At 40.0% G+C, this 18,400-nt stretch overlaps 3 protein-coding genes across 12 annotated transcripts in view; 2 read left to right on the top strand and 1 right to left on the bottom strand.

Moving 5' to 3' along the window:
• Nucleotides 1-8,735, bottom strand: part of LOC108053534 (collagen alpha chain CG42342) — a 73,725-nt gene extending 64,990 nt beyond the window's left edge. For all 10 annotated transcript variants that reach the window (XM_044457334.1, XM_044457335.1, XM_044457328.1 and 7 more), the window contains exon 1: nt 8,203-8,735. The gene's annotated coding sequence lies outside the window, so the exon portion shown is untranslated. The remainder of the gene's footprint in view (nt 1-8,202) is intronic.
• Nucleotides 8,736-12,222: 3,487 nt separating this feature from the next.
• On the top strand, nt 12,223-14,592 carry LOC108047069 (caspase-3). Its single transcript, XM_044456984.1, has 3 exons — nt 12,223-12,577; nt 13,177-13,509; nt 14,183-14,592. The coding sequence occupies exons 1-3, from the start codon at nt 12,247-12,249 to the stop codon at nt 14,443-14,445; spliced, it is 927 nt and encodes a 308-aa protein (XP_044312919.1). The 5' UTR covers nt 12,223-12,246; the 3' UTR covers nt 14,446-14,592.
• Nucleotides 14,593-14,683: 91 nt separating this feature from the next.
• LOC108047070 (putative gustatory receptor 89a) lies at nt 14,684-15,831 on the top strand. Its single transcript, XM_017127128.2, has 2 exons — nt 14,684-15,592; nt 15,652-15,831. The coding sequence occupies exons 1-2, from the start codon at nt 14,684-14,686 to the stop codon at nt 15,829-15,831; spliced, it is 1,089 nt and encodes a 362-aa protein (XP_016982617.2).
• The last annotated feature ends 2,569 nt before the right edge of the window (nt 15,832-18,400 follow it).

Raw genomic sequence — 18,400 nt, 5'->3', positions numbered from 1 at the left:
GATGGCAACAGCACACAAAGAGCAAAGAGGGCCAAATCAAAGTAAATAAACAATAAAAATAATCGGCCCGTTAGCAACACATGTGCATTTTTCATCATCACTAAAGCTAGCACCATCAGCAACCCCAATATCTAACGTCATCATCATGGTAGTCAACTTCAGAAATCGTTGTTTTACACTCAAAAAAAAGTGCAGATAAATAGGTTCAACCATATAAACATAAAAAGGATAAATTTTTTATTTTATCTATGATATATTATAGGATCTAATAATACAAAATTTATTTGGAAAATTAATGTTACCATATATAAATCTCTTTTAACTAAATTGTCTAGGCTTTCGGTTGGAATTCGTTTCAAAGAGATAATTGCTTTAAGCTATAGTTTAAATTTGAATGCATAACAAACACACTAATTTATTGGTTAATAATCAAAATCTAAATATTCAGTATTAAAAACTAAAGCAAATATTTAAAAATAAAGATTTGAAAACACTTTCCACTAAGTCAAAACATCGCACATTTTCGAAATTCAACAAATATTCCGGTGAATGCTAATTTAAGGTAAAGTTAATTTTTCAGGTGTAAGTTGTTCCTGCCGCTGGCGATATCAAAGAACTTTGTTGCTGCCACTACAAAAGTAAACAGCAGCAACAACAATGGCAGCTACGAGCCCAACAACAACGGGGCATCCTCGACAGCTTCGTCTGGGCGAGGCAATAAATAGTTGTCGTGCCATAAGAAAAATGCAAGAAGTGTTTAAGTTCCCTCGCTTCCCTTTCCCAGTTTTCACTCACATTTTCGGCAGTCAGGACCCGTAACCCCCAGCCCCAAACTCACTAGTGTGAAGCGTCATTTCCTTCTCTCGACCCCGTTCCCCTCCTCTTCCCTGCTCCATCATTTAAATTGAAAAATATTGAGGAAGCTGAAGTAGAAGTTGCTCGAAGTTAACTGAAACAGGGCCACGAAAGGGCGACAATGTTACAAAGAAAAACGGGCTGTGGGTGGTGACGGAATGAATTGGCAAACTTTCGATTTTGGAAGACAGCAGCCATTGAAAGTGTTGAGCCATTTCGATTTTGATTAAGGATCCGCTGGAGTAACCTAAAAAAGAAAGTTTCACTCAAGAAAGGCAAAAAAGGGCTTGCCGTTGGTTAAGGATTCGGATATTCTTTGGATTGCATTTGCAGCGGAGGACTTTGAAAGCGGATAAGTAGCGGTTTATGAATTTTCGAATAAAAAATGGTTCCAGTAGAAATCCTTTTTTTTTGTAGCAGACACAATATCTTGTTATATAAGTTTAACTGCAGAAGATACTCAAATCATTTTATTACCGTAAGTTGAAAGAGCTTAAAAACGGCTTTAAAATCACACGAGAACCAATCCTATGAGAACCTACAAGATAAAAATAGGACTTCGTAGATTCCCATAAAAAATATCCTAAGATACTTTATAACATTTTACGCCCTGCCTACATCCATAACTTTCAGCTCGTTCCATTCAGCTGGTCTTGAGAGATATTCCTGCACTTTTATGTCAGCTTCCTAGTTTAGGATTAAACGATGCGAGTCACTGGATACAACCAATCTTGGCGTTAGCTTTAATGTCCGTAACAAAATACTTATGTGTGCGGCATTTGCTATTTCCCTATAATTTTTACAGCTTGTTTTCATGTAGATGCGGTTGCTGCTACTCTCATAGTTGGGGATTTTCTTTTTATGTGCCTTCTTTTACAGGCAGCTTCTTCACACAAACTATTAGTGCAACTCATTGCCAAGCCTTGTTGTTGCTATTGTTTATTTTACTGTTTGCCCTGTTGCTGTGTGTGTGTATGTGGGTGTTCTTTTGCAACACTGATGACCACGCCCACTCTGGAGGGTGTGTGTCCGTATTTGGTAAAGATTTCCAGCAGAAGTTGCCCTTGGGAGAAATTACTTAATTTTGGAATTTCAATTTAGCACTTAGACAGGAAACATGGCACTAAGGAATGGAACCAGACGGATGATGATGGAGGGGGAGTTGTAGGTTGATGTTGTTCAAGAGCTGAGAGTGTAGTGGTGTGGTCTAGGGTGTGTTTGTGTGTGTCTGCTTGTAAAAATTCAGCTTACACATGCTGTGACTCTTAAAAATTTCCGGAATTTTGGCACGCAATGTTTGCTTTTGTTTACTTGGCTACTCGACTTCCATTTACCTCTTTTTTTTTTGCAGTCAGCATCCGCTATGCGCTTTCAGGATTTTTTTAACCCCATCTATGCTGGCTCTTACACATTCTGTTGCCTAGGTATTTCCTTTTTTATGGCCACCATTCACTTTATTTGATTTCAATTGGGGTAGCAAGGTGCTTAACAGTCTAAAGAGGAATCGTAATTAACTCTTAGCTTACACACACCTGCAAAAGGTTGGTTTAACCAACTCTAATAAATGTCCTAATGTGCAGTGGAAAAAAGTTCGTAATCAAACTTAAAAGGCGTTGTGAACATAAAAACTGAAATGCAAAGTGAATTTTGACCAGAACATTTGCATTATTAATGCAACTCCTTTTTCCAATGTACAATCCATTAAAGAAGATTAAAGCTTAGAGATTTGTAACGTTAGAGTAAACCAACAGAGATTTAAGTTGGTCTTTACTAATATACGATTACTCTAAATTGTAGTGCCGTCAAAATTTTACAGCGACTTTGGTAGTTACTCGAAGTGCAAGTCTCTAGATTTTGTATATAGAATACTCATAACAACCGTAGTTTAAAGTTTTTCTGTGTAGCTCTTTCTATTTGCAGCTGGCACACACGACAAAGTCACACTTACTCTGTGAGCTAAAATCCGGCTACTGCAAGCCAGTGATCCCTCCCATTTTCACTCGCCATCCACCCCCTCCAACACTCTTTTCAGAAACTCCTTTGACTCACTGTGCGGTGAGTGAGTGAGTTTGTTAAACAGTGTAAAGTTACACGCAACTAAGCACTTAACTGCATAAAAGCTTGAGCACCGAAGGCGAGTGCAAGGTGGGAATTGACGGGGGTGGTGGTGGTGGGTGAATGAGGGAAAACCACAGGCGGGGCAACCTTCAACTTGCAACGCTTGACTTTGCGTGCGTTTTTATGAATGAGCTGGCGCCGAGGCGAGCAACAAATGTAAATCCGCGACCCCGTTGAAAGGTCGTCCAACGGGCTGACCAAACCCGCAGGGCCACCTCCACCCCCCCTAGCCATTTTCCACCCCCCTCGCCCGTCTGAGGCGAAAATTGAAGCGCAGACCCGACCAGAAGAACATAAAACGATGTCCAGACGGGTTGCTAAAGAGCTGTGGCTATGTAAACAGACACAGCTGGACATTCGACAGGGGCCGGTTCTTGGTTTCCGTCTGGCCAACTCCCAACTCCTCCTCAGCTACCCAAGCCCCCTCCTTCCCCCATTTCATTCCCTGTGTGGCATTGTCATGTTGCGGCTAAGGCGGGTTAAAGGCTCTGGGCAGTTGGCCATCAATTGCGCCCTGATCTGGCAGTGAAGGCATAGAAAAGCGCTTAACTTCTGCACTGGAAGCGCACGAGTTGGTTGTCAGTTGCCAATGAAACTGCAACCTGAGCTGGAAATGGCCCCACATCGTGGGAAATGGCAGAGAGACACAGGAAACACGAAGGTGAATGAGATGTGATAAGCTGGATGCATAGTCGATAAATCTAGCTACCTTCTGGTACACAGAGAAAAAGTGTCACTTAAATGGGCCAAGGATTTCAGTGATCTTTTAATTGCAAATTTCAAACTGCATCAATTCATGTAAGCCTTACAAACATTACATAGTTATGATAAAATATGTAAAATACAAAACAACGTTGAACAAATGTTTGCATAATCCGTTAAAACCCGCAATAATCATTGCTCATCAAGCAAGAGTAATCTCACCACAAAGCCCCTTTGGGCGTAGAAATTATTGGAAATCCGGGGATTAAGTTGACCACTTTGGACAACGGATGAGCTGAGAAAAAGGACAGTTTTCATTTTCTATGGGCTGCACAAAACAACCCTAAACAAATAGTTCTATCTTTGTCATTTATAAATTTAAGTATATTTAAGACGTGCCTGAAACAAAAACTGCTCTTAAAATCTTCCTCACAACATAGTCACAAATTTTAATGAAAACTGCTGGAGGTCCATAAAATGTTGTCTCATTTCTCACTCAGCTCGTCTGTGCCCCCGTTTTGTTGCGGCCAAAAGTGCAAGGTAACCGCAGAGAGAGAGCTCCCAACAGTCCTCCGTTCGCCCCTCGCCAATTTAAATTTTCACATAAGCTTTTGCCGGGACTTTTCGGCTTGGCATTTAAGTAATTTGCTGCCTGCAACCTGTGGGCTTCCTTCCACCAGTTTTCCACCGCCCACCGCCCATCAAGTCCCTTTTTCCCGTCCATCTCCGTCTGCACACATCTGCCGTCGCCGTCGCCGTCATTGGTTGGTAATTTTTCACCGGCTGACAAGATGTCGCCTTTCCGTCGACGTTGTCGCTGCCGTTTTGTTGCCCGGGTCGCTCGTCTGTCGCCTTGCGCTGCATAATTGCTTTGTGGTTAAAGGATTATTTACTTTTTTCCAGCAACGCCCATTAACGAAGCCGGTGGGTTTCGTCCTGCTCCCGGATGCCTGCTGACTCCACTTAAGACACAGTTTGTCCTCGTCACTAAGCCGACGGCTTGCGCTGATTTGGGCTTGAATGCATTCAGCTCATTTAATTTGCAAGGCCCCCAAAAAACCTACCAAGCCCGCTTTTTTATACCCTATGCAACCCAAAAGTCTATGTGCTTCGTTAATGAGTTTTTATAGTTTTCCACTGTGTCTTCTCCTATCCTGTGTAAACCCGTTGCTAAAATAAGAGCATTTTAATTTAACCGAAATTAGTTTTCTTTATTAAACCGCATTTTTAATGAAGTTGTGCCTTTTTTAAATCCAGATTTTCTACGTCATATTTCATATTTGGTCAAAAAAATGTTTGACTATTTGCATTGACAATAATTTTTACACCTCAGCTTCTATGCTGAGGTAATAGCCCTGAACTACTTTTCAAACCGGTTTACAAACTTTATGTGTTGTAAATTGCTCCTCTGCAAACAGAAATGCAATGAGTGATGAAAAAATAAGTTGTTATCGTAAAATCAATTATAATGATTAAGTTCTGCATACTATAGTATAAAAGTGTATAAATGCAAATTTTAAAATGTATAAACAAAAATGAAAATTTAAAAATGTTCAATATTTTACTGTCAATAACCATGTAATTTCCCGTTGTATCCTGGCAAAAAAAATTTCTATTAAAATTCTGTCTAACCAGACTTAATTTTCAATAAAAACTTCAAAAGAAATATACGGTTTTCCCAGGGTATATAAACTTCAGTACTTAAGGTCTAACATTTTTTGTCAAGTTTCCTTTTTTCGTTGGTCGTTTGGTCTCCCTTTTCCAGCTCTGCTGCCTCACAAATTATATAATTAAGTTAAAGTGAGCGGCGGCGGGCAATTTACGAGCAGCTCCATCGGCTCCCATCTGGCAGCTCCAACTCGCGACTGGATGGGGCATCGGCGTCCAACTGGGTAATGGGTACTGGGTCGTGGGTAGTGGGTACTGGGTACTAGGTACTGGGTACTACCGACTGCGACTGCGACTGGGTGTACGCTAATTTCTTAATTCTCACCTTCCGCTCGCAGGGCGGACGTGGACCATTCCCGTGTGAAGGCAGCGGCAGCCCCAAAAATAGCATTTCCGTATTGCCGTGTCTATCATGACTTTTATTGTTGAATGAACCCTCCGGGCAGGCAACACACCACGGCTCAACCAGTTATAGTCCGAGTGCCCATCCGATTCCCGGTCGGTCCAGAGCCATGCCCACAGTCCCTTTTCCCGCCCCCCTTTTGTTGGATCCCCCATTTGGGCTGATTGCTGTTCATTCGCGCGTTAAATGTGGACGAGTCGAAGCGGAGTGGATGCTGTGCTGATGCTTTTGAAAACGAAACCCCCATTCCCATTCCGATTCCCACTTCCACTTCCACAACCCCTTCGGCCTCAACTATATTTTCCTGGACTATTCTTTGACTCTATATCATCTGTCTCACCCTGTCTCACTGGGCGTTTTGTGTTCAATTTAGCGTCATAATTTCGTTTATTGCACGGCCGCCCTGCCTTTCGGTCAGCTCCCCCATTCCTCCCCTCAAATCTTCGGCGCTGCTGTCAAGTGTTTTTGTTGAGTTCATCAAAATTGTCGCTGGCCAACGATGACATCCACTTAACGCAATTTTCAGTGCTGAAAGAGCTGGGAGCATCACTGCCACTGGCAGCCAGCTCCACTCGAGAGTCATCCATTCAGTGGTTCAAGCTGCTGCTAAGCATCCATTCATTCCGTCATTCATCCATTCAGTCACTCGCTCATTTCACACCATTTACAGTTACAATTAATGTTTGTTTGCCTGTCTCCCGCATTTTTAGACTTTAGAACCCCAGCCCCCACATAGCAAACATCAAAGGGCCCACCGAAAAAAGGAGGATAACCCACCCACCGAATGCCGCCCGGGCTTATCTTGAAGCTGCAAAAAGCTTGCATATTTAATAATTGCTCAGCTGAAGTTCATAAAACCGGGCAAGAAGCCCCCGGAGGAAAGGAGCAGGCCCCCAGGGGAAACCCCCAATGAAAAGGGTCGAGGGATAGCGGCAAAAAGCGCAGCCCTAGCCCGCTCATAAATGAATGTTTCTGCTACAGAATTTACACCTTGATGGAGGATGGGGCACAGCCTGCGGCATGACTGGCATGCTTCTGGCCCAGCTGCGGCATGCCCATAAAGTATCTTGAATATTTCAGGTGTGCCGGCAATTTAAGGGTCTCCCTCTCATTCAGGCACGGGTTCATTAGATGTCCACTGCAACTTCATTTTCAGGAGCGTAAAAGAAACAGCAATCTTCGCGGCTGGTTTCACTGCCAGCTGGTCAGTTGCCAACTGGTTGTCCGTATACCCAGTTTTTTAGGGTATATCAAATTGGAAAGAATAGATTGTTCAATCATTCAAGCTCTTTAAAAGTTATAGGGGAATATAAATCATAAAACCTTTTAGATGTTTAAAAAAGAAGATTCGTTATCGGATCCGCATATAAAAGGCATAAAACATGGTATTCTTAATTTTAAGCATTTTCCTGTCTGGATGTTAAATAACTTTAAAGCTTACTCCTTGATTCTATAGAATTCAAGTTTATTATGAAATGGTGCTATTAATTCCAATATTTAATGTTACCAACAGCCCAAACTCGTAAGTAAAGAAACTTAACCGTTTATGGAAACACTTATTTTCAGTTCATTATGGCTTAGTATCTTTGAATCCAAAAGGGTAAAATAATACTATTTTATTTACATGAATAAATTATAAAAAACTGTAGTCTGGGGTGATGTTGGAATATAAAAAGAACAAAAATATGACTACATAAGAGTTATCTTAATACTTTCTATTGTAATAATTTATATTCTAATAATCATATTCAACAAATTTGGATAGTTCAATTTTAGTCAATATTTCTGCATGTCTGTATGGTATGTAGTAACCTATGCTCAAAGATTATATATTTAGAGATAATTATAAATTTATAAGGAAAATATTTGACCACATAATTTTAATTGCCAATTATGTTCAAACATGTTTTATGTGTTTTATGAGGGAAAATGGAATCCAAGTGCCCGGTACCATAGAATCGTAAGACTCGACTTTTGTGTCCCTACTTGTTGTTTTGGTTTTTATGCTGCTGTTATTTTTGCTGCAGAGGCTTAGCCGGCGACGACGTTAGAATTTTAATGTTTTTTTTTCCTGCCTAGCCCGTTAATCTATTTTTTTATGCGCTTTGCCAGGGCATTCGCCTAAAAGCTAGCTGAGGATTTTTTGTTCCTTTTCGGCGGGCTGTTGGCCTGTGGGTTTCTGCTTTTGATTCGATTTCGTTTTCGTTTCGCATTGTGGGTTCTGTTTCCCTCTACGAATATGGGTTGTTTTTGGGAACGGCCCAAAAAAGAGACCGCATCTCGTTGTTTGCCTTTTGTTTTCTTTTGTCATCTGGACCAGCCACCCTAATTTGTTGTTGTTTTTTGTCAACGTTTTTGCATACAAAGCACACGCTCTCGCACATTCATCTTAAATGAGTTTGTATGCACCCCGCTTATAATAATCAAACAGTTTGTTTGGTTCACCTCTTACGTACTTTTTTACTTTTTGATGGCACCGACTTTGCTTCTTTTATGTACTTATTTCTTTTCCCCTTCCACGGATGCTGTTTCTTGCCGCTTGCTTTTCACTGCACCTTCTTACTGATTTGGGGCACTTAACATAATTTAATTTCGGCAACTATAAATTACAACTCCTTGCACTTGGCACACACCAACACTGATGTTGTTTTTGTTGTCACAGCTCAAAACATTCTCCTTCTGCTTTCTCTTCGCCCGTTCGTCCTTAATCTAAGGACAACAAAGAGGTGGGGAAAAACACACGCCCGGAGGTTGGGATCCCGCGACCCCACAAAAATGCGAATTTTTCCGAATACGAATATTTCTCCGACACACACACCTACAGCTCCACAGTTAGCAACACAAACCAAGCTTTTGGCTTCGCTGTTTTGGTTTTAAATTTGGTTTTTGGTTCGAACCGAATTCGATTTGTCGTCGTGCAAGTTCGAAATTCCCGATTTCCAGTTTTTCTATTCCTTCGATTCCGGAGCTGTGCAACCGCGCGATTCGAGCCGTCGAGACAGATTGAAGCGAACATCGGAAAGTTGGGTGTTTTTGTTCCTACGCGGCCAACATTTCTCTCTCGAACTCGAATCTCTGATGCAACGCCTCTCCTCTCGAACGGACCATCTTTTAAGGTCCACCCACATGGCATGGGCGTAGCCACAATTATTTTTCAGCCAAATTACTTTCTGTATGAATGAAAAAAGGATAATATAATTCCTTAGTACTAAGAAATATTAAATTCGATTTTTTAAATATTTTTGAACAAAATTCAATGAAAATGGAAGCCTTACCTGTGCATTTATGAATGTACAAAAATATGTGAAATATTTCTTTAAAAAAACTGTTTGGTAGATAGATTTATTTAATTTTTACATTCGGGAGAAAACAGATTTAAAGCTTTATGCACTGGAAAATTTATTAATGAGATCGAACTCTTGAATCAATATATGTAACTTTGTTAGTTTTGATCCGACCTTATTCAAATTTTTCAACATTTTCATATTGTTCATTCAGGAAAACAATATGTGATAAATACTAGCATAATACACTAAATAATAATAGTTGGTTGCCCTGCTTGGGAAGTAAAAAACAAATTTTTTTTCGAAATTTTTGTTTGACATCTACACAACAGTAAGTACATTTATTATAAACTTGTGGGAGGTGCTTTTCCACCTGGGCGCGCAGGTGCGGCATGGCAAAGAATTTAAGCCTGAAAAGGTCCATTATATAAAAAATATTGTCACTTAATGAGTTTGAACAACGGCGTCAAAACTGTATGACCACATTGGAGAAAACGCAGAAAGTCCCGTAACGCCATGCGAAAGTGGCCAGAAAGCGCTTATATTTGCGTTGAACCCAAAGGTGGTCACACTGCCTGGACCTGAGATCTGTGTGTCGCGAAATTCTCCGTTCCGCCGCATTTTCCGCGAGAAAAAAGTGACGTCGACGGGAGCCGTGGAAAGTGATCGAATACACCAGTTTTCCCGTCGCGTGTGTTACCCGTGTGCAAAATACAGTGCTGCCAGACCGTCAAACTGAAATTTACCGGTTTTTCCCCAATTTCTCAGTTTTCCGAACTCGGCCCCCAACGTGAGACCCCCCAAAAGTTGCGCCCCGCTAACAGTGGAATCAGAACACCCGCACTCTTGGAGAGAGTCACATCAAACTCATACCTGTAGTTGCGTTCAGGTTGGAGCTCGACGGTTGCGGTTCGAAGAGCGCGTCTTACAGGAGATGTTGCAAGGTAAATAAGCACGGATAACGGAGAAAGCAGCAACAAAAACATGATCAACCGGTGGGAGCTACTTATTGCATCTAAAGTAATGCCCTCTGAACTATGTAACAATTAATTTAAAAAAAACTTTTCAAAGTATAAAGATATGATAAGTATCGAGTATTAACCATATCTTAACATGTAGTTATTTAGTTTCGCACTCGACCTTATATTAATGTACGGACTTTGATAATGATGTTTTTGAAATTTACAATCGATTAATAAACACTATTATAATTTTAGACTACTATATTATCTATAAAAAATTTTTAAATAAAATGAATAAGATACTTATAAATTTATAGTGAGAAATAATCTAAATAAATCAATGTGTTCAAAACCGTGAATTTATAATGATAAGAACTAAGACATACATACATTTCAGGTGAAACTTTGCATTGAAATTCCAAAACAGTGCGATCAATAAATCATTTTGTATTGGACATTCAGCAAGTGAATTTTTCGAATCCAAACTCAATAAATCTCTCCTTTCTCTGCTCTTTATCGAAGTCATAAGATAAGAGCAGATTTCAGGTCACTGAAGAGGGAGAACAACTGCTGGCAGTGGTCAAGGCCCGTTGAGAACCCAGTGCGATGCGATTGTTGTCAAAATAGCCGGCTAAACTACTTACTGCTGCCCACCTACCGTTTTTTAGCTCTTTAATTGACAGAGTGATTGATCTCGCTAATTACAATTACATATCAATTATAATTGGCACCCAATCAGAGGTCGTGGGAGCAGCATTATTAATTAGCCGCAATTGTTATTATGTGTTCCACTTGCCACGCGTTTCCAAAACTCTCTCTTACTTGGCTCTCTTCAGTGCGATCAATAAATCATTTTGTATTGGACATTCAGCAAGTGAATTTTTCGAATCCAAACTCAATAAATCTCTCCTTTCTCTGCTCTTTATCGAAGTCATAAGATAAGAGCAGATTTCAGGTCACTGAAGAGGGAGAACAACTGCTGGCAGTGGTCAAGGCCCCTTGAGAACCCAGTGCGATGTGATTGTTGTCAAAAAAGCCGGTAAAACTACTTACTGCTGCCCACCTACCGTTTTTTAGCTCTTCAATTGATAGAGTGATTGATCTCGCTAATTACAATTACATATCAATTATAATTGGCACCCAATCAGAGGTCGTGGGAGCAGCATTATTAATTAGCCGCAATTGTTATTATGTGTTCCACTTGCCACGCGTTTCCAAAACTCTCTCTTACTTGGCTCTCTTCAGCGCCCACGCAGCTCTCTCTTTCGTGCGGTACACTTTTCAGGCACACTTAAAAAAACCCGTTGCGATGGTAAATGACAAAAATAAACAAACAAGTATTATAATATTTGAATTTGAAATAATTTTTGGTATTTGAATACTGTTAGGTCAAATTTGTAAGTGTAGTAGTATAAGGGATAAATGAGTTATGCCTATTTTCTACACCCATTAAAAAAATTCATATTAAAATTTGGGAATAATTACAAGATGAGAGCTTGGCTTATCTTTCAAGTAAATCCTAAGCCTTATGTTATTTTGACAATTTTTTAAGTCATTTTGTTATTTGGAGAAGGTTTGAATCACCTCTACTGACCAATTAAGTTTAATGTTTTTGTCAGCTGTATACATTTATTTGAAACAATTTTAAGTTGAATAATATGTTTTGTCATAACACTTTTTACAATTTGTACACATCAAAGTCCTATTTCACAAGCGCTTTTCTTTCTGTGTGCGGTACATGTAAGAATGGTACTCCTTGAACTTTAGGGCGCCATACTCATTTCCGGTTTCCGTTACTTTGTGTGCGTGCGAAATTTGAATTGCGTGGCAAAGTTTTGCCGCCCAGCGCTTTTTTGCGCATCTGAATTTTATTGAAAACACATTAAGACATCCCAGCACCAGCGGCACTTTCGCCGGAAGTTGCCAATTTCCCTGACGAGCGCCCCCTTTTTTGTGGGCGTGACCCGTCGAGGGAAATCAAATTGTCTGGTGCAATGGCAAAGCGAATTGTATTTTGCCGCCAATAAACATAGCTTCCTCTGGAGCAGGCTAATCAACGTTGGGCAAGAGCCGAAAAATGTAATGTCGCGAAGAGCGGGAGAGTTTCTATTCCACCCCAGCAGGCTGATAAGACGCCTGCATTGCATTGATTAGATAAGACCTGGGAGCGGGAGCTTTTTCCCATTTGATAGCATATGCGGAGACACCTAATCGCGCTTAGTCACAGGTTGCCAAGGCGCGCAGACGGTCAGAAATGGACGACACCGACTTCTCGCTCTTCGGCCAGAAGAACAAGCACAAGAAGGACAAGGCGGATGCCACGCAGATCGCGAGGACGCCCACCTCGGAGCTGGACCTCAAGAGGATCATAATCTCGCGCTCCACCACCGAGGACACATACGAGAACTGCGCCAGGGCGGGCATCGCGCTGATCTTCAATCACAAGGACGTCAAGGGGCAGAAGCAGCGAGTGGGCACCGAACGGGATCGCGATGATATGCAGGCCACGCTCAAGGGATTCGGATTCGATGTGCGGACCTACGACGATCTGACCTTCTCCGACATCAACGACAAGCTCAAGGAAGGTGAGTTTCCACTGTTACATATAGCGCCGTAGCGCACTCATAAATCACTAAAACCGCTTTATCAAGTCTATTTTTGTCTTGCATGGTAAAATGCTAGGTAATGAATTGCTTAAAGAAGACAATTTATAGAATAAGGCGTGTTTATTCCCCTGAAAGTATTTTTATATTCAAAATAGAGCTAGCAATTAAAATTCTTTAATTCTACTTTGTACAATCACTATTATTGTTATACAAATTAAATTTTTGGCCGATTCTAGTTCATCGGAATCGGTAACACATTTCAAACTCAGATATCTTATCTTTATCAAAACAAAGTCACTACTATTATGACTGCAACAATTATGAGATAACGACAGTAATCGGATTTTCTGATCGATCTTTATTTTATATTCAAATGAAAACTAAACAGTGTTCCATATGTAATGAATATTCGTGTAGATAATAATTACCCTTCGATGAGTGTTAAACGGATAAGATTATATTTTCTATTGACTTTGTAGAGAATGCGGATTTCCAGCTGATTCAAGGTCTAAATAAATCATCAATGCCAATACAAACTGAACTTGAATGATATTATATTTTACGCTGACTAATTCCAGTTGCTCGCGAGGATCACAGTGAAAACGATTGCTTTGTGTTGGCGGTGATGTCGCACGGTACCGAGGGCAAGGTGTTTGCCAAGGACATGTCATATCCTGTGGAGCGTTTGTGGAATCCCTTCCTCGGCGACAACTGCAAGACGCTGAAGAACAAGCCAAAGCTCTTCTTCATCCAGGCCTGCCGCGGCGAGAATCTGGAGAAGGCCGTCGAGTTCACAAGTTTCGCGGTGATGACCCGGGAACTGGTCCCGGATACCGCCGCCCCCGTTCAGCCCATTACGTATGCCATCCCCAGCACGGCGGACATGCTCGTCTTCTATTCCACCTTCGACAGTGAGTGTTGACAAATGTAATCTCCTTTTCATAGTTTCACAATGGAATGAAAGTGTTCGTGCCTTACAAAGCTCTTAACATCAATCAACTATGCGTTTCTTGCGGATCGAGAGTATTAAATATTATTCAGCTTATTCAGTGCGTTTAAATTAAAGCGGAAATACCTGTTGTAGTAAGATGTTAATACGTAAAAAAAAAGGTGTGGGTTCATGAAATTATTAACGATACAGTTTTTAAAGGTCGGCCTTTGTAAAACATTATTTAAATTAATATGAAGTTACACAGAAAAACCTTTTTTAAACCGTATTACATATTATTATTTCAAAACTAAAGCTTTAGTATAGTTTTGATTCATGCAAAGTTATATGTAAATAACATATTTTTAAAGCAATGTTATTTCTTGTTTTCCATTTTTAGCAAGTTTTTAAAAATTTGTTCAACAATCTATTTAACAACGTAAATATTTAAATTGGTTAGTTTTGAAACTCCTTAAAAAGCTTTACTTTTTTTTTCTTTTTTTTGTCTTTCAGTAAATTTTATTAATAAATGTATTTACGAGTTTTACTTCTGAAAGAATACACTTTAATTTCTTAACTTATGAGAATTTTCTAAAAATTTTCTTCTGATATCCGTGAATTCCTTGGATCTAATTGAGCCTTCTTATTGCTTCCAGAATTCTTCTCGTTCCGCAACGTAGACGATGGCTCCTGGTTCATCCAGAGCCTGTGCCGGGTGCTGGACGTGGCCGCCGCCAACGAGGCTTCCCAGCCGGAGGGCGCCGAGCTGCTCCGCCTGCTGACCGCTGTGAACCGCAAGGTGGCCTACGAGTACCAGTCGAATACGAAGAACGAGGCCCTCAACCAGATGAAGGAAATGCCCAACTTCATGTCCACGCTGACGAAAACCTTCAATCTGCGTGTGAAGCCCAAGACCTGAAAACCCGACGAGGAATCAGCGCCAATCCATGGGGACTGGGACTGAGTGAGTCAGTGTCAGTCCGGGTCGAACGAGGGACACCGCAGCTCTTTCACTTAATCGTAATGTTTGCAATTTGTTGATAGAAATACATATCGAGGGCACTTATCTGAAATTGGCTTAATACCGGTGGGGACGCGATAGCGATTTCTAGGCTGGCCACGGAAGTGTGATAGATAGAAGCTCAGTTTCCCGGAAAATGTCGCGATTGCCGCATGTCTGTGGTCTGTGTTTGCTGCTGAGGATTTGGCAGCTTTTGGCCTTGGCCCCGTTCAGAATGAGTGGGCGAGTGGGTGCCAGGTGTCAGAGATGGGTGACCTTGAGTGCGGCCTTGCGGTGGGTTCTGCTAACCTCACTGGCCCCGGTTATTCTGTGGAAAACTGCCGCCATGTATGAGGCCACAAATGTCCGGCATTCGGCGATCTTCAAGATAATTGCAGTGGCCACAATGGTGGGCGATGTCTGCATTTCCCTGGCTCTTCTGGGCACCAACCTTTGGAACCGCAAGGAGTTGGCCAAGCTGGTGAGTGGCCTGGCCAGATTGCATCGCCGCCGGAGACTGAGTTGGTGGTCCACGTTGTTCCTGTGGCTCAAGTTGTTCCTATCCCTCTACCAACTCCTCTGCAATGTGCCCTTTCTCGAGGGAGCTGGAAGTCGTCTGCCGTGGTACCAACTTCTGGCCTATGGAGTCCAGCTCTATGTTGAACATGTGAGCAGTGTCTATGCGAATGGAATCTTCGGGGGTATGCTGCTCATCCTGGAGTGTTACAACCAGCTGGAAAGAGAGGAACCTCCTCCAGATCGTCTTTTGCAAAGGGAACGCAGCTGGCTGAAATTGGTCCAGAGATTTGTTGACGTCTTTCAGCTGGGCATCTTTCTCCTGGTTTTTGGTAGTTTCATCAACATTCTGGCCAACATGTACGCCTTCATGTCCTACTTTGTGTCGCTGCATGGGGTTCCCCTGACCATTTCCAATAACTGCCTTATTATGGCAGTCCAGCTTTACGCAATGATTTTAGCAGCTCACCTTTGCCAGGTTAGGTCGGCTCAATTGCGAAAAGTCTGCTTGAACTTGGAATATGTGCCCGCAGGACTGACTCTGGAAAAGGTAGGTTAATCGCACATCATTCTGGATTCAGGGGTAATTTCACTTTGATATCTTCCCAGGCCATGACGACTTCAACACCATTTCCTTTGGTCTCACCCACCGGCAGTGTCAAGTTTCGTATTATAGGTCTCTTCACCTTGGACAACTCGTTTTGGCTTTTCCTGGTCTCATATGCCATGAACTTTATTGTGGTTATCCTGCAGTTTAGCTTGGAGAATATGAAACAAGCTCAAACTTAAAACATGCAACTTAGTTACTTAAACCTATCTCAAATATTTAATTGACTTAAATGAAACTCAAATAGTTTTTGCAATCTATAAAATATTTTAATACAATTTCTTTACTCAAACATTACGAATAAGATTGATGATAATGATTGCTAACGATTATAAGGGATAAATGAGAGGTTCGATCCAAAAAACCTTTTACGACTATAGCGCTTAGAAATTACTTGATATGATTGGATTTCAATAAAATAAATCACCACCTTTATTTTCCGTTAAAAACAGTAATCAATTAATATTTATTTTTAAATTTTTAAACATTTTGGATTTTTTATTAGACGGGAAAACAAGGCGTTCGTCCAAAACTGCACAGTGTCGCCAAAAAGTCAGCTAGTTAAAACGCGTTGGTTTTTACAACTAACTTTCTTCGCTAGATGGCGCTGTTTTAGTTCCAAAAACTGACAACAATCGCCATCGTGGCCTAAATAATTTAACCGCGCTGTTCAAAATTTCATTTACAACAAAGCGGAAAGTATAGTAGTTAATTAGATCTTAGATCTATTTTTCCTGATTACTACAGGTAAAATAATGTATACGTAATCCCTATAGTAATGGTTATTGTCGCTCCTGGGAAGTATATCGTTTTTCTTATTTTATACTTAAAAACGATTTATATTGCCTCTAATAATGGAAGATAAATTAGTCAATAAATGTATATCCAGTGAGTATTTAATATATATAATATACATAAAGTTAGTTTTATGTATAATACATTTTTATTTACGAAACCAAAAACTTGAGAAAACCTTTTTCATTTTTATTGTCTTATTATTAAATTTATACAATTACATAGATCACATACAATGTCTTTTTTTTAACTATTGTTTAAAAGAAAATGAAATAACACATTGCAAAAAAACGACAAAACAATATAACATATATTAACATTTCTTTTGTTTTTTGACCATTAACATAATTTTTAGCCAAAACAAATATAAATCAGAGCGTCGATATGTAAATGAGGAGGTAAATTACACAATTTTTGAAGTTGCGTGTGAGTTGCGGCATTGTTGCTACCTCTCATTATTTTTAAATCAATCAATGTAAGTAGAGCAGATGGACTAAGTTAAGCCTGGGCTGTAATCTTGGTTTTATCATCAAAGATTGATAAACAAAAACTCCATTCAATACATATTTCTCGCTTTTGCCCGCGCAGCTCGATCGTTTTCGCGAATTTTTGATATGATTTTTGTGAAATGCTTTTGTCACTTGACTGGCCATTGCGTAAACTGGAAATGAAAGTGGCAGCCAGCAAATCCCAAAAACTAGTTGAAATAGATTTGCAGTCAAAAAAACACGAAATCGTTAAACTCTGCCACCAAACTGCAACATATGATGGCTATAATTGATCATTAATTGCTATGGCATATTTTTGACATAGGCCAAAAGACTGAAAGTTACATAAAGATTATATTGTAAGAAATGTGTTTAGAGGGAGAGAAGAAGGAATGTAGTAGGCAAATGTTCAATTTAATTAGTTATGTTTTGAAATCCCCTCAGCCCAACGATGCATACCCAATTTGTGGCTTGCCTCACTTCGAATCCAATGACTGATGTGTAATCTGATCTGGCAGCTGAGTTGTACGATTAGCATATCGACTTACCCACAGTCTTCCTGCTTTCACTTGCCGACTTCTCGACCAGCCCTCGCTGATTAGCATTGATTCTTCCAGCGAAGAGCAGTGGCTAACCACAAGCGCGCTCCGGCGTCAGGAGCATTCGCACGCGCCAATTTTCCAAGCCGCTGACTCGATCGGTTCGGCTCTTCAAGACGCCGCCGACTGCTATACACACACTGGGAAAAAAATTTAAATTATTTTGTAAAATGTTTCATTATTATCATTGCTTTATCATTTCTGAACATAAAACTTCTTTTAAAATGTTTAATGCAATTTTAAACATATAAATATGTACACTCACAAAACACCAATAAAAACATAAATAGTATCAAAAACACTAGACAATAAAAGTTAAAAAAAAATTGTAATCCAATTTTAAACATATAAATTCATACACACACAAAACACCAATAAAAACCTAAATAGTGTTAAAATACTAGATAATAAAAGTTAAGAAAAAAAATAGTTTTAAAAGAAAGAATATTAAAAATAAGTCAATGTTATATAATAGATTTCTATACAACATTACTTTTTTCTAAAAGTAGGCTTACACAAAATTGGTACCACAAAAACCACTAGAGATTTTAAATCATATAAAGAGCTTGTTAAAAAATAAGAAATTATTTAGGCATTTATTTATATAATATTATTTATTATTCGTTGTAATTTCGTAAGAATACCTTTTCTAGATATGTTAAATAACTCATAGAAAATTATGAAAGCTAATTATTATAGTTCTTGCAAATTATTTTCAAGCTTATTCTCGAAAGCAAAGCATTTTTCATACAATAATAAATATTAGCAGCCAATCAGCAATATTAGGCAATCACTTTGTTTTTTGCAGTGGATACCTTTGCGTAGGTTGTTGTGGGCTGTCGGTCAGTCGCAGCCAGTGCTTTTGCTCC

This window comes from Drosophila rhopaloa, unplaced genomic scaffold, assembly GCF_018152115.1.
Source record: "Drosophila rhopaloa isolate 14029-0021.01 unplaced genomic scaffold, ASM1815211v1 contig_155, whole genome shotgun sequence".
In the NCBI taxonomy this organism is placed as follows: Eukaryota; Metazoa; Arthropoda; class Insecta; order Diptera; family Drosophilidae; genus Drosophila; species Drosophila rhopaloa.
This window is presented reverse-complemented; position numbering and strand designations above follow the sequence as displayed.